Raw genomic sequence first — 14,186 nt, forward strand, 5'->3', positions numbered from 1 at the left:
AATGAAAAATTTTAATGACTCAGCTTTTCTCAGCAATACCATAATACGGGACAATCCCAAATAACTAAAGATGAAGTATATTATTAACCTCCTGAGAAAGAACTTATATTGTCTGAAAACAAATTGAAACATGCTATTTTTCACTTTTTTCATGTTTTAAAAATTTGTCTTGTACAAAATGACTAATATGGAAATGTTTTACATGATTGCACATGTATAATCTTTACTAGTTGTTTATAATCAAAGGGAAATGGAAAGGGGAAAGAGAGGAGAAAATTTGGAATTCAAAACTTGAAAAAATCACAAATGTTAAAAAAAATGACAGCATGTAATTGAGAAAAAACAAAATATTATATGTAAAAAAGAAAAAAAAGTATTGCTTATATTTCTCATTACAATTGCTAGAGTTCAATTTATAACAAATATTTTCTCCCCTTTTATGTGTTGTAGGGTCCATTAGAAAATGACTTAGTGGTTCATGTTGCCCTGGTTGCAGAAAGTCAACGGTATGTATGTCAAATATGGTGGGAATTTTTTTCTTCAAAATAGGTTTTTTAAAATTTTATTTTATTAAAAAAAATAAAAGAAAAGGAAAACAAAACAAGACAAGATAAGATAAAACAGAATATTGTCATTTGCCTACCCATTAGAGAGGATTCAAAATATATAACAAAAAATTACTAGTTCAAGAAAGGATATATAATAGTAGAAATTATATTCATGAGTGTCCATCTTTGCTTCCTTGTAAGTTGTTCTTTTGTTCTCTGTTGTGCACTTTTTTACTTTATTATTTTTTTCTTCTTTCATTTCCTCATCTTTCCCAAGTAAGCTGTAGTTAAGCAAGGCTATATTTATGTATAAACATTAAAATATATACATACATATAACATACACATACACACATATCTTTCCTATCCTTGCTAACTCTTTGCTTTAATTCTGCTTCCTTACCTATGCACCCCTCCTTTGTCTACTTCTCCTTCCCTTTGCTTTCTTCTCCAGCTATCCCTCCTCCCTTATTTCTTTGTAGATTTTGAAAGTAGCATACCCTTTATGGTATATATCTAGTGTTGTCCCATTTCTGATGTCTATAGGGTTTCAGAACTATCAACCACCTTCCCCCTGTAATGCTTCTGTGTCTATTCTTCCTCTGCACCTCATTTGTATAACATAATTACTATTTTTATCTTAACTCTGAGTCAACCTAATTTTTGAGCTACCCAAGAGCTGATGTTGATTTTAAATAGATGATTTACATTTCCATGTAAAAAACATAAACAATTTGTCTAATATTATGAATAATTTAGCTGTATATGATCATTTTGTCTGCAGGCCAATTTCTTTTGATTGTTGGTGTTTATGCTTCCAGGACCTGCAGTCATTTATTGTGTCGGGTGATAAGTCCTGTGCAATTCTAATTGTAGCTCTAGCATAATTGAATTTTTTTTCTTATTTCTTGCAAAATTTTCTCTTTGATCTGAGATTTTTGAACTTGGGCAATAATATTGCTATGTGTTTTCCACAAAGGATCTTTTTAAGGTGGTAATTGGTGGATTTTTTTCTTTTTCTACTTTCCCCTCATGTTCTATCACTCCATATTAATTTTCTTAAATTATTTTTTGCATTATTGTGTCAAAGTTCTCCCTAGCTGTGTGACTTGGGCAAGCCACTTAAAAGAAAAAAAATAAGTATTAAGGCAAACACTTCTAATTGTGAGATGGGGAGATTTTGTCTCTAACTTCTCTTTAGATCTCCCCTCTGATCTGGAACCCCAACCAAGAGTTCCTCCCTCCTGCAAGTCCCTGCAGCCAGTGGCACCCTCTTGCCTGTGCACTTCCTGCGTGTGCTGGCTTCTTCTAGCTCAGAGCTGCATTTCTGCAGCACAGCTGGACTTGGCATTCCTAATCAGCTGAGGTTCCCTCAACTTTCCTGGACTCAGACTCAAGAATCTGCACGCGTTCTGAGAGGTGAAAGTTTCTGTGGTTCCTTTTGAAGTTCCAGCCAAACCCAGCTAGCCCCACAGGTTCCTATTTGGTGTTTCTATGGAGCTGGTAGAAGTGTTTGCACTTATTTATTTAATTAATTATTCCCTGATCTGGAGTCTTTTTTTCTGTTCTTCTTGGGTTATCGCAGGAGGACCTCGGTTCTCCCCAAGTCTTCTCAATTTTTCACCAGTCTGTGTTTATTCTGAGGCACAAATTTGTTCTGTTTGTGGGGGAAATCAGGAAAATTTGAAATTTGGTGACCTACTCCACCATTTTCCCAGAATCATCCCCATCAAAATACTTTTAAAAACATATTGTAATGAAAAGAAATTATTTCATAAACTCCTTAGCTGAAATTTGAAGAAACTTTATTGGGAGAAGAACATAGTATTAAATAAAAACATTAAATCCAGCTTGTTTTTCTGTTAATGCTGATATTGTCATTCTTTTAAAGATACTTTTTTCAACTATACTTTGACTTTAAAGCTCCTCCTTCAAAAATCAGTGCCTGTTACAAGCTTGAGATTCTTATACTAAAACTGTCTCAACTATTCTTTTGTTGAAGCCTACAAGTTTTTCTCAATACATATGGTATCCAAACACAGACTCCACAGCAAGTTGAGCCCATTCAGATATGGCCTCAACAGGAACTTGTGAAGGTAAGTCACTATGTCACATAACTTTCTCCTCCTTTTAGATTCTTGGATATAATAAAAATATAATTATTTGCTTCTGAGATTCATTATTTAGCCTTTGTCCTTATAAAAACATAGAACTTGTATTTAATCATTATTGCTAAATAATGACTGCTTTATATATATTTAAATAATATTTGGTTTCATATTATTCAGTCATGTCAAATGCCAGAGTCATCTCCATTATTCAAGTGGCTTGTTATTGTATAGAAGTGATCCTGACTCTAAGCTCTCAAAAAGTTAGTCCAGCAGAGCATAAGTTCTAACAGGTCTTCCCAAGCTGGAAAGGTTTCCATTTTGCATCTTACAAAGAACAGTGTGTTTTGTGCATAAGAACCAATAATTAATTTTGGAGAGCCTTATCACCAAGTTGACTGCAAGTATAATCACTCAGCTAGACTATCTGCTAAGATTTAGAAGGGCTGTGATTCATATCTGTGTAGGGAATATCCGCAGAGGCAAAATCATGCATCCTTAATTTATTTATTTAATCTTTTTCTATGGCCAGAATTTGTAATTTACTCATATGACTATCTTAATAGCAAAATATCCTGTCATAGTAATCTCTAAAATTGTTATTTACATAAAAATTTTCCATATTTTGAATATTTTCCATATTGAATTATTTTCCATATTCTTATAGAAGAAAAAATTACACCAATAAAAAAATTAAAATGCTTATTCTCTCTTCTTCAAAATTTGTAATTTAAAATAATTTGTATTTTTGTTTGTTTTTTTAAATTTAATACAAATTATTTTGTTGTGAAGTACCTGATATCAAGTAACAAATGCCATAAGTAGGTCTTTGATGCTATTAAATACTGGTTTGTGAAAAATACAACTTTATCATCTTTATCACAGTCAAATCATTCTCTCAGATTGACAGACATTATGATACTATGAAAGAATCACTGGCCTGGTCATGGAGAAAATCTAGATTTTTGTTCTAGTTCTGCAATCCCCTAGTTCTATGAACATGACAAAGTATTTAGCTTCAGTTTTTTCATCTGCAAAATGAAGCTGGATTACGAGTGCTCAGATGCCAGCTTTGCCACTTCCTCTCACTGAAATTCAGTTTCCTCATCTGTAAAATGTGGCATTTGGCACAGAGAAATTTCTAAAATCTCTTCCAGGCTAAATCTTCTGATCCTCTATCATGGATTTGTCTTTACAATTAGAATATTGTATCAGTTGTGCCAAGTATATGGTGTCTCACAGCATGAAGGAAGTAACATTTTTTCCCTTCCTCTAATATCTAAATCTATGCAATAACTGTTGATATTATAACCTGCTTCTACTTAGTAGTATATATCTGCAATGAAAAAACATACCTGTAATTCTGAATCTTTTAATCACTATTAAAATATTTTGTGTATATTAAGTTCATGAAATTTTATAGTATATACAGTTAATCTGACATGTTTGAAGACTTCCAAGACCACATGTAAAAAATCACAAATATGTTTGGGATAACTCTAGAGGGTTCAGGTGATTTCTCTTATAATCAGTATTGCTTGACTTGTAAAAAAAAAAAGGGGGGGGGAGGGTGCTTTTTGAGAAATAAATCTAAAGTTATCTAGGCAAATGCTTTTTATTTGAAAAAGAAATAACAGGTTGTACATAATAGAGTTGAAGTTTCATGTGCAGTTTATTTTTTAAAATTATACTGTGTTAAAGAAATGCTTCTTTTATTCTATAAATTAAAACATTTTCAAATAAAAAATTTTTAAAAGAAAGAAATTGGAGTTTGCTCATGGGAGTAGGCGTGTCACATACTGTCTGCTTTCATTGCCATTTGAAATGAGTTTCTACTGCTTTCTTTTGTTTACATTGAATACAACAAACATTTTGCAGTTAATATTTTTTTTTCAAATCTGATTTCCCCTGTAGATGTTCTTTTGCTTCTGCTGTGTTAAATAGGATTTTTGTTATTCAAGACAAGTTATGTCTGATGTTTATGTGATCTTTGAAAGTTATTTAATTTCCTTGGGCCTCAATTTTCCCATATGTATAATGGGGGACTTTTGATTATGTATACTCTGAGCTCCCTCCATCCCTAGATCTGTGATACTTTTTAAGTAGCAATTTGCTGGAATGGAAGAGTAATAGAAACTTGGACATTTCTTATAAATTTTTATATATCTGAAATCAGTAAGTTATGCTGACGCAGATACATTTGAAGAACTAAGGCTACAGCAGGTATAAAATATTAAAAATAAAGAAAAATGAAAATTTAAAAAGCAATGATTGGTTGATTGTGCTATATTATGTAATATTCATGAAAAAGTTTAGGGGGAAGAATCATGAATTAAGGGAAAGACTTCAACTAATAGATATGGTAGCAAAATAGAAGAACTTTTGGCAAACATAAACATTGCCTGTTTGGTCTTGAATCACAGATTTAGAGCTGTAAAAGAGCTTAAAAGCAAGCTAGTCTAAGAAATAAATGAATTGAGTATGCAACAAAAAAGCTAGAACAACAATATATTTTAAATCTCCAGTTAATTACCAATCAGGACTTCTGAAAACTCAAAGAAGAGATTAATAAAATTGAAAGTAAGAAAACTATTAAGCTAATAAATAAAATTAAGAGCTGATTTTATGAAAAAGCCAATAGAACAATAGAACCCATTGGTTAATTTAATAGATAAACCTTTTATTTAGAAAATTTTATTAGAAAAGTAAAAAAAGAAAACCAAATTGCCAGCATCAAAAATGAAAGTGAATTCACCACCAAGGAAGAGGAGATTAAAACAATAATTAAAAACTATTTTGCACAGTTGTATGCCAGTAAGTCTGACAATCTAAGTAAAATGGACAAATACTTATAAAAACGTAAATTACCCAGATTAACAGAAGAGGAAATAAGAGAATTGGACAATCATCAATAAGCACTCTAAGAAAAGTTCTCTACAGCCATATGGATTTACAAGTGAATTCTATCAAACATTTAAAGAACAACTAATTCCAATACTAAATAAAATATTTGAAAAAAATGGGTGGAATGCTGCCAAATTCTTCTTATTACATAAATATGGTGATACCCAAACCAAGAAGAGCCAAAACTTAGAAAGAAAATTACAGACAAATCTCCCTAATGAATAATGTTGCAAAAATTTTAAATAAAATATTAGTAAAGAGATTAAAGCAATTTATCACCAGGATAATATAATATGACTAGGTGGGATTTATAATAAGAATGCAGGACTGATTCAGTATTAGGAAAATTATTAGCATAATTGACTATATTAATAACAAAACCAAGAGAAATCATATGATTATCTTAAGAAATGCAGAAAAATCTTGTGACAAAATTCAGTGCCCATTCCTGTTAAAAACATGAAAGAATATAGGAGTAAGTGGAATTGTCCTTAAAATAATAAGCAGTATCTATCTAAAATCATAGACAAGCATTATTTGTAATGGGAAAAAGCTAGAAACCTAACACTTTTTGCAAATGATATGATGATATAGTTAGAGAATCCTAGAAAATCAATTAAAAAGCTCCTTGAAATAGTTAGCAACTTTAGCAGAGTTACAGGATATAAAATAAGCCCACATAAATCATTCTTATATATAAATATATTGGCCTAAAATTTTTGCACAAGCAAAACCAATGTGGTCAAGATTAAAAGGGAAGCAGAAAGCTAGGGAACAATTTTTACAACCAGTGTTTTGAATAAAGGCCTAATTTCTCAAATTTTTAGAGTAATGAGTAAAATTTATAAAAATACAAATCATTCCCCACTTGATAGTCAAAGGATATGAAGAGATAATTTTCAGATGAAGAAGTCAACTCTCCAGAATCATGAAAAAATGCTTTAAATCATTATTGATTAAAGAAATTCAAATAAAAAAACCTCTGAGGTATGAACTTCATACCTGTCAGATTGGCTAATATGACAAAAAAAGGAAAATTATGAATGTTAGAGAGGATATGGAAAAATTGGAACATTAATGCCTTGTTAGTGGAGTTGTGAATTGATCCAGCCATTCTGGAGAGCATTTTGAAGCTGTGTTCAAAGGGCAATCAAATTGTACATACCCTTATATCTAGTAATACCACTAATAGGTCTGTATCCCAAAGAGATCATGAAAAAGGGAAAAGGACCCACATGTAGAAAAATGTTTATAGCAGGTTTTTTTTGTGGTGGCAAAGAATTGGAAAATGTCAAAGTGCCTATCATTGGGTGAATAGCTGTATAAGTTGTGGTATGTGAATGTAATGAAATACTATTGTGCTATAAAAAATGATGATCATACCAGCCCGAGACTCAGGAGGACCTGAGTTCAAATGTGGCTTCAAACACTTAACACTTCCTAGCTGTGGGACAAGTCACTTAACCCAATTGCCTTAGCAAAAAAAAAAAAAAAAAGAAAGAAAGAAAGAAATGATCAGCTTTTCAACAATGAAGGTATTTTCAATAGATGGAATGTGCCATCTGCATCCAAAGAGAGAATTATGGAGACTGAATGTGGATCAGAGGATAGATAATATTTTCACTTTTAAAAACATATTTTTTCACCATTTTTTTTTTTTTGGTGGTGATTGCTTGGATTTTTTTTTTCTTTCTCATATTTTTTTTCCCCTTTCAAAATGACTTTTCTTGCATAGAATGACAAATATGGAAAATATGGAAGAATTGCATATGTTTAACTCTATCTTGGGGATGGGGGAGAGAGAAAAGAGGGAGAAAAATTTGGAACATAAGTTTTGCAAAGGTGAATGTTGAAAACTACCTTGACATATATTTGGAAAAATAAAATCTGTTAAAAATAAATAAAATGGGGTTGAGAAAAAAAAAGAAATTCTGATTAGGCAGATTTCAGAAAAAACTAGAAAGACTTACATGAACTGACGCTGAGTGAAGTGAGCAGAACCAGGAGAATATTGTGCACATTATGTGATGATCAATTATGATAAATCTGGCTTCCTCAGCAATACAATGATGTAAAAGAATTCCATAATGAAATATACTATCCACATCCAGAGAAAGAACTGTGGAGTCTGAATGCAGATTAAAGCATACCTTTTCACTTTTTTTGTTTTCTTTCTTGTGATTTTTCCCTTTTGTTCTTATTCTTCTTTCACAACATAGCTAATGTGGAAATATATTTCATATGATTGAACATATATAATTTATTACAAATTGCTTTGGGAACCAGTGATGAAGAAAAAAATTGGAAATCAAAAACTATTATAAAAGTAAATGTTGAAAAATATATTTACATGTAATTGGAAAAAAATAAAATACTGTTAAGTAGGGGTAATGAGGAAGTAAACTAACCCAAAAGTGATTTGGTAATATTCCAAAGCAGTAGGTGACAGAGTTTGAACTCCAATTCTGTGACTCCAAATTTAGCTGTCTTTCCTATCATGTCATTTTCTGTACTTTAACTCCTGAGGATTTAGGAAGAAGAGAGGGCAAGGATTCCTCATAAGGCCATTGCTCATTAAAAACTTGTTAGAATAGTAGGTGCTATTCATCTATTTCTTATTGTTTCAAGCAGCTAACATAATGTTATAGGATGCTTTATGTTGGTTTGTCTTTATTTCCTGTCCAGACAAACTGAAAAACAAACAAATAAACCCACTACTGCTACAGGAATAATATTTAAAGCTTTCTCTGTACAGTTGACTCCAGGTCCTTATATTGATTGAATTCATTGTGCCTTCTCTAATGCAAAAGTTTCTGGTGGTGAGATTTTTGTTATCATAAGAAGTTTGTAGTATTTTTTTTCCTATTGATTCATTAATCTGTATTAAATGAATAGAATCTAAAATATTAAGATATAAATCAGGAATTGGCTACCAACATTATTTGAAGTATCTATTCTTCCTGAAGAATTGGCTGGGTTTATTATTCCAATGAAAGAGATTGTTTTTTCATAATCTCTAATGGAGTTCAGAAGTAGTAAAGGAATATGGGCAGTGGGAGGAGGTAGACTGAGGCCAGTCTCAGAGTTACCAGTTTTCATTTTGAGCCACTTCTGACCTCTAGACCTTCATTTCCTTATCTGAAAAATGAGGTGGTTTTGATTAAATTATCTCCTCTAATTCTAAAAATCCTATCATTCTAATTCAAAAGTAAGTGTAAATTAAGGCTAGAAGAACAATTTGTTGGTCAAATCAACCCTTGTGATTCAGGACTCAAAACTATTGAAAAGGTTCATATTTGATTATGTTCCATATATTTTTATCTTACAGGCTTATTTTCATCTGGGCATCAATGAAAAATTAGGACTATCTGGAAGACCTGACAGGCCAATTGGCTGCCTTGGCACTTCAAAGGTCCTAAAACAATACTAAGTAAAACCCATACAAAACGCTGTTTGCCTTTCAATACATGTTTTTAATGACTTTGACCTGTCCTCCAACTATTCTTAAATTATTTTAAGTGGTTGAACTAATTATCTGAAGGTATATTTTTCCCTCAAGTTAATCTTAATGTTTGTTTTATATTACATAATGGAAATTCTCTAGGAATAAACCACATAGAAATAAAAATTATTTCTGGGCATTTCTAAACTTCTAGTTACCGAAATATTTACTTAAACACAGAATGTTTGCATGGTATTGAAATTGGGTCTATTTTAATTTTTAAGAAATAGACTAACAAAGTTCAAACTTTATTAATACAGGATTTTCCCACAGATTTTAAGTAATCTGTTATTTCATATGTTTTTGTCTTCATTTTCATGTTTTGTATGAAAAGACTTTAGGATGTTATTTGGGTATCTTTATTTTTGTTAACTTTTTTTTCCTATCTTTTTACAGATCTATCGAATCCTGGGAAAGACTGTGGTTTGCTATCCCATCATCTTTGATCTCAGTGATTTTTACATGTCTCAGGATGTGTTATTGCTGATTGATGATATTAAGGTATTTTTGAAACAAAATTTTCTTCAAAAAGCATGATTGTGATCACAATTCATCTGTATCACTATCATTATGTTGTTATCTGACATTACAGAAGATATCCCTTTGGGGGCAGGACACTAGAGTTAAATGTCTTCTGGAGTAGGAATCCTAAGATAAAGAAGAAATTTATTGAACTCTGAAGTAATTAGAGAACTCTGAAGTAATTGAATTTGCAGACATCAGGTGGAATCATGTTAATATATATTTTTTATAATTATTCCTACTTTAAGACTAATAATTCATGAGAGTATTATCTGAGATTTGTTTTTGTTTTTGTTTTTTCTCTGTTTCTTTTCCATTTCTTTACAAGCTATGTACAGCTAGACTAGAATGGAGTATTTGGATTTAACTAGTGTTCTCTTCCCACATTCAGTTAAAGAGTTAATAATACAAGATAAGAAGTATATATCCGAAACTTAGTCCACAAAGTAATTTCCATTGTATTTCTTGGTGTATGGATAAATTAAGCTTAGTTTCCTACACCTTCTATATCTGCAATATCTACAATGAACATACAGAAAACTCATGTTTTTATTGAAGGCCCCCCAAATCCCACAAGATCTTCAGTAATCAAAAAAAGATTCAATTATATTTGCTGTATTTACTGAAGTCGAAAAATGGGTATTCATTTCAGAATTTTTGAACAGATGAAATTGAAATCAAAATAGTTTTATGCATAGTTTAGGTTAATTAACTCTTTTGTTTAGTTAAGCACTCCATCCTCCAAACATTTCTACTAATGAATGAGTTATGACTTATTGGATTTTGTTAGGTATTTCCAAAACACTGCTACATGTGATTGTTAATTATTTTCAGCTTTCAGTTCTTGTACCGTTATATTTACTTATCCTCTTATGTTTTGGTAGAATGCTTTGCAGTTTATTAAACAGTATTGGAAGATGCATGGCCGTCCACTGTTCCTTGTTCTCATTCGGGAGGACAACATAAGGTAATGAATTTTAAAAAAGGAAATGTATATTTCTTGTCTCCTTTCCCTGGATTGTCAAGACTTTGAAATTAGACATCATGTCTTATTAATCCTCATGAAATCTCACAGACTATTTTATAAATAGCATCTCAATAAATACTTGGAAAATGTCTGGTTGATCCAACAGCCTATACTGTTGATACCATCTCTCTTTGTAAACATTCTTCCTTGACACTCAAATTCTGCCTCCTCCATAAAACCTTGTTCTGTATGTCTTTGGAAAATGACCTTCCAGCCCATTTTGTATCATTCTGTACTTTAGGGTTTTTTTTGTATTTTAATTTTTTATCATGTTTATTTGCATATTTTGCTTCTCACCACTCATATAATGATGGGGACTATATATTCTTTATCATTGTAGTCTTCCTAGTGTCTTCCACAAGGCATTGTATACGTTGAATGTTTATGTATTTTTATAAAGGGAATGAATAAATAGTATGTTTTATACTTTCTTTATTATAAGTGCACTTCATTTATTTCAGAGGCAGCCGGTTCAACCCTATATTAGATATGCTGGCATCCTTTAAAAAAGGAATGGTTGGAGGAGTGAAGGTTCATGTTGATCGATTACAGGTATTTTTGGAAAATGTAAAAAAATGCATATTTTTCATTAGAATTGATACTAACATATATGCTTTAATCCAAGTTATGTGAGAGGTTTAAATCATGTAATCTTTCATAATTTAAAAACTATTTTCTTAAGCATTTCTCTTTTCTTTTTGTTGTCTGTAAATGCCATCAGTCATTGAAATAGACTTTCAGGAATGGAATTTTTGCTTCTCTGGCAAGGTTTTTTTTTTTTTCTTTTTTTTTTTTTTTTCCCTATGCCTTCCTTTCATATCTTCTCATGCCATCCAAACCTAGGACTTTATCACATCCTTCTTTTTTTTTTTTTTTTAATTATTGCTTTTTATTTACAAAACATATGCAAGGATAATTTTCAGCATTGACCCTTGCAAAACCTTCTGTCCCAAATTTTCCCTTCTTCCCCCTACCCCCTCCCTTGGTTGTCAGGTAGTTCAATAAATGTTAAATTTGTTAAAATATATATTAAATCCAATATAGGTATACATATTTATACAGTTATCTTTCTGCACAAGAAAAAGCAGATCTAGAAAGAAAGAAAAAAACAAAACAAAACCTGAGAAGGAAAACAAAAATGCAAGCATAACAGAAAGAGTAAGAATGCTATATTGTGGTCCACACTCATTTCCCATAGTCCTCTCTCTGGGTGTAGATGACTCTCTTTATTACTGAACAATTGGAACTGGTTTGAATCATCTCTTGTTGTTGCCATATCACATCCTTCTTAAACTACTGCAATAATCTCCTAATTTGTCTCCCCACATCTGAATTATGGAATGGTCACATGAATTTTTCACACCATGTTATTAGCTAGGACACATTCCAAGATTTTTACAATTATAAGAGTCATAACCATACTACCGGGAAAAACACCACTTTTTGAAGTCAAAAATTAAACTTGATGACTTGTTCTCCATTTGTTCTTTGTATTTGATATTGTTTTAACATTCCTTACCACATTTCTTTTTACAAAGTCAGATGTGTTCATGCTTCCTTTTTTTCTAGCATAAGATAGAACTCTGCTGATCTCACAGCCTTTGATGTTAACCAATTTCACTATAATATTGAATCTGAAAATAATTCCATTTCTTTTAAATATTTAATAGTCCTCATATTTTAGAAGGTTTCCATTTCATTTGAGAGGAAATATGTAAATTACAAAGACAAGCAAAATTATTTTCCAGCAAGATAGGATCCAGAATCCTCATCATTTTCCTTTTCTGTTTCTGTCTTTGCCTGATGTGGCATATCAGACCACAACAGAATTTGTGAGCTATAAAAAAACCTTTATTATTATTATTCCTATGTGAAACTGAGAAGTCTCCTTTTGAATAATCACCCACATAATCACAGAGTCACAGGATGCCAAAACTGATGCTTATAGCAATACAAAATCTGAGATCTGGAAGGAATTTTAATGTGATTATCCATTCAGTGGTCATTCCACAGCTTGAAGTCTCCTAAGGAGAAGGAACCCTCTGCTTTTTGAGACAATTGAATTTTGCTTTTATTAGGAAGTTCTTCCAGACATCAAGCTTAAATTTGCCTTTTTACACCTTCTATCCATAGCTCCTGGTTCCATGTGAAAACCTTTAAAATGCTTGAAGAGAGCTATTATCTACTCCATCTACACCCAACATAGTCTTCTCTACTTCAGAGTAAACATGCTAATTCCTTCAACCAATCCATGGACATATAAGGAACCCGAGGCTCAAGGAAAGGAATAAGCTTGCCCTAGGTCATAAGAGTAGATAATAATAATAAATAACATTTATTTAACTCTATGTGCTATGCACATAGCCTATTATAATGATTATTTCATTTGATTCTTTCAACAACCCTGGAAGGTAGATACTATTATTATCATCACCATTTCACAGATGAGAAAACTGAGACAAAGGTTAAGTGACTTGCCAAGCAAAATACAACTAGTAAGTATCTGAATTTAGATCTTCCTGATTTCCAGGCTCATCACACTATTCACTGTGTTACCTAACTGCCTATTAACAAAGCTATGATGAGAGCCCAGGTCTGATTCCCAGTATGCTGCTTTTCCTACCATATTATGCTTTAGACTCATATAATCATCTTTTCCATCAGCATAATTGATATGGCTTCCCATTCTCCCTTTAATTTCCACTTCAGTGTATGTAATTTTTTACATCTTTAGTTGTGTCCCAGGGGATTCTCTAAGAGGAAAGAGAAGTCAGCAGTTTATTTTTTTTAAGCGACTTGTTTTTGATAAACTATTCAAGTAGTATAATATTATAGAGTAAATGAAAACAAAATCAGGTTTTTTACTTTCTGCTTTCTCTTTACCAGTGACTAAAGAAAATGAACTCCTCTTTTTAAGTCTTTTTCAACTTCAATTGAGAGTATAGTATTACATATAATAAATTTACATGGGTTGTGTGAGATTTCATTGCAATCAAAGTCATAGCAGAAACTACTGACTAAATTAATAATAAACTTATTTCTAATAGTTTCTACATGAGAATCTCCACAGAGAACCCTAACAATTTTTTTTCAGTCCTGTGTTTTGGAGACAACTTGAAAAAAGCTGATTGTTACTTATTGAATTGAGACCAAATAGCTATTTTCTAGATGAAATTAGAACATGAGAGCATTTAAGTAAAAAGCAAGCAGCAGTACAAAAATCAAAATGGTCTTTCCTGTGTTCTTGTTGTAGTGACCATTTTTAGAATTTTATGTAGGAATGGGATGCAGAATGTGAACCTGTGTCAATGAGAGTTTTAATGCTGATACTCTGGGAGCACAGTGTCCAACAGGTGGAAAATATGGCAGATTTTGAAAGACTTTTAAAAGATGGATCTCTAGGCTAAAGATGTAGAGTGAAACACACATTTTTAGACATGAGCAGTGTTTTAAGTTGTATTATTTCTAATAATTTTCCCTTGGAATTTGACCTTGCAACAACATTTCATTATACATGAAAATCTCCAAGTTTTGGTCTCATTGGTTTCTTGCTCACTTCCACTAGAGGGATACTT

The 14,186-nt window shown here is 31.6% G+C and overlaps 1 protein-coding gene across 5 annotated transcripts in view; it reads left to right on the forward strand.

Annotated features, from left to right (window-relative positions):
- Positions 1 to 14,186, forward strand: part of PHKB (phosphorylase kinase regulatory subunit beta) — a 254,654-nt gene that overhangs the window by 189,965 nt on the left and 50,503 nt on the right. For all 5 annotated transcript variants that reach the window (XM_074293309.1, XM_074293310.1, XM_074293312.1 and 2 more), the window contains 6 exons: positions 451 to 506; positions 2,551 to 2,644; positions 8,889 to 8,972; positions 9,459 to 9,563; positions 10,469 to 10,551; positions 11,073 to 11,163. In XM_074293309.1, the coding sequence (XP_074149410.1) occupies positions 451 to 506; positions 2,551 to 2,644; positions 8,889 to 8,972; positions 9,459 to 9,563; positions 10,469 to 10,551; positions 11,073 to 11,163 (513 nt within the window). The remainder of the gene's footprint in view (positions 1 to 450; positions 507 to 2,550; positions 2,645 to 8,888; positions 8,973 to 9,458; positions 9,564 to 10,468; positions 10,552 to 11,072; positions 11,164 to 14,186) is intronic.

Source organism: Sminthopsis crassicaudata, chromosome 2 (assembly GCF_048593235.1).
Source record: "Sminthopsis crassicaudata isolate SCR6 chromosome 2, ASM4859323v1, whole genome shotgun sequence".
Classification (NCBI taxonomy): Eukaryota; Metazoa; Chordata; class Mammalia; order Dasyuromorphia; family Dasyuridae; genus Sminthopsis; species Sminthopsis crassicaudata.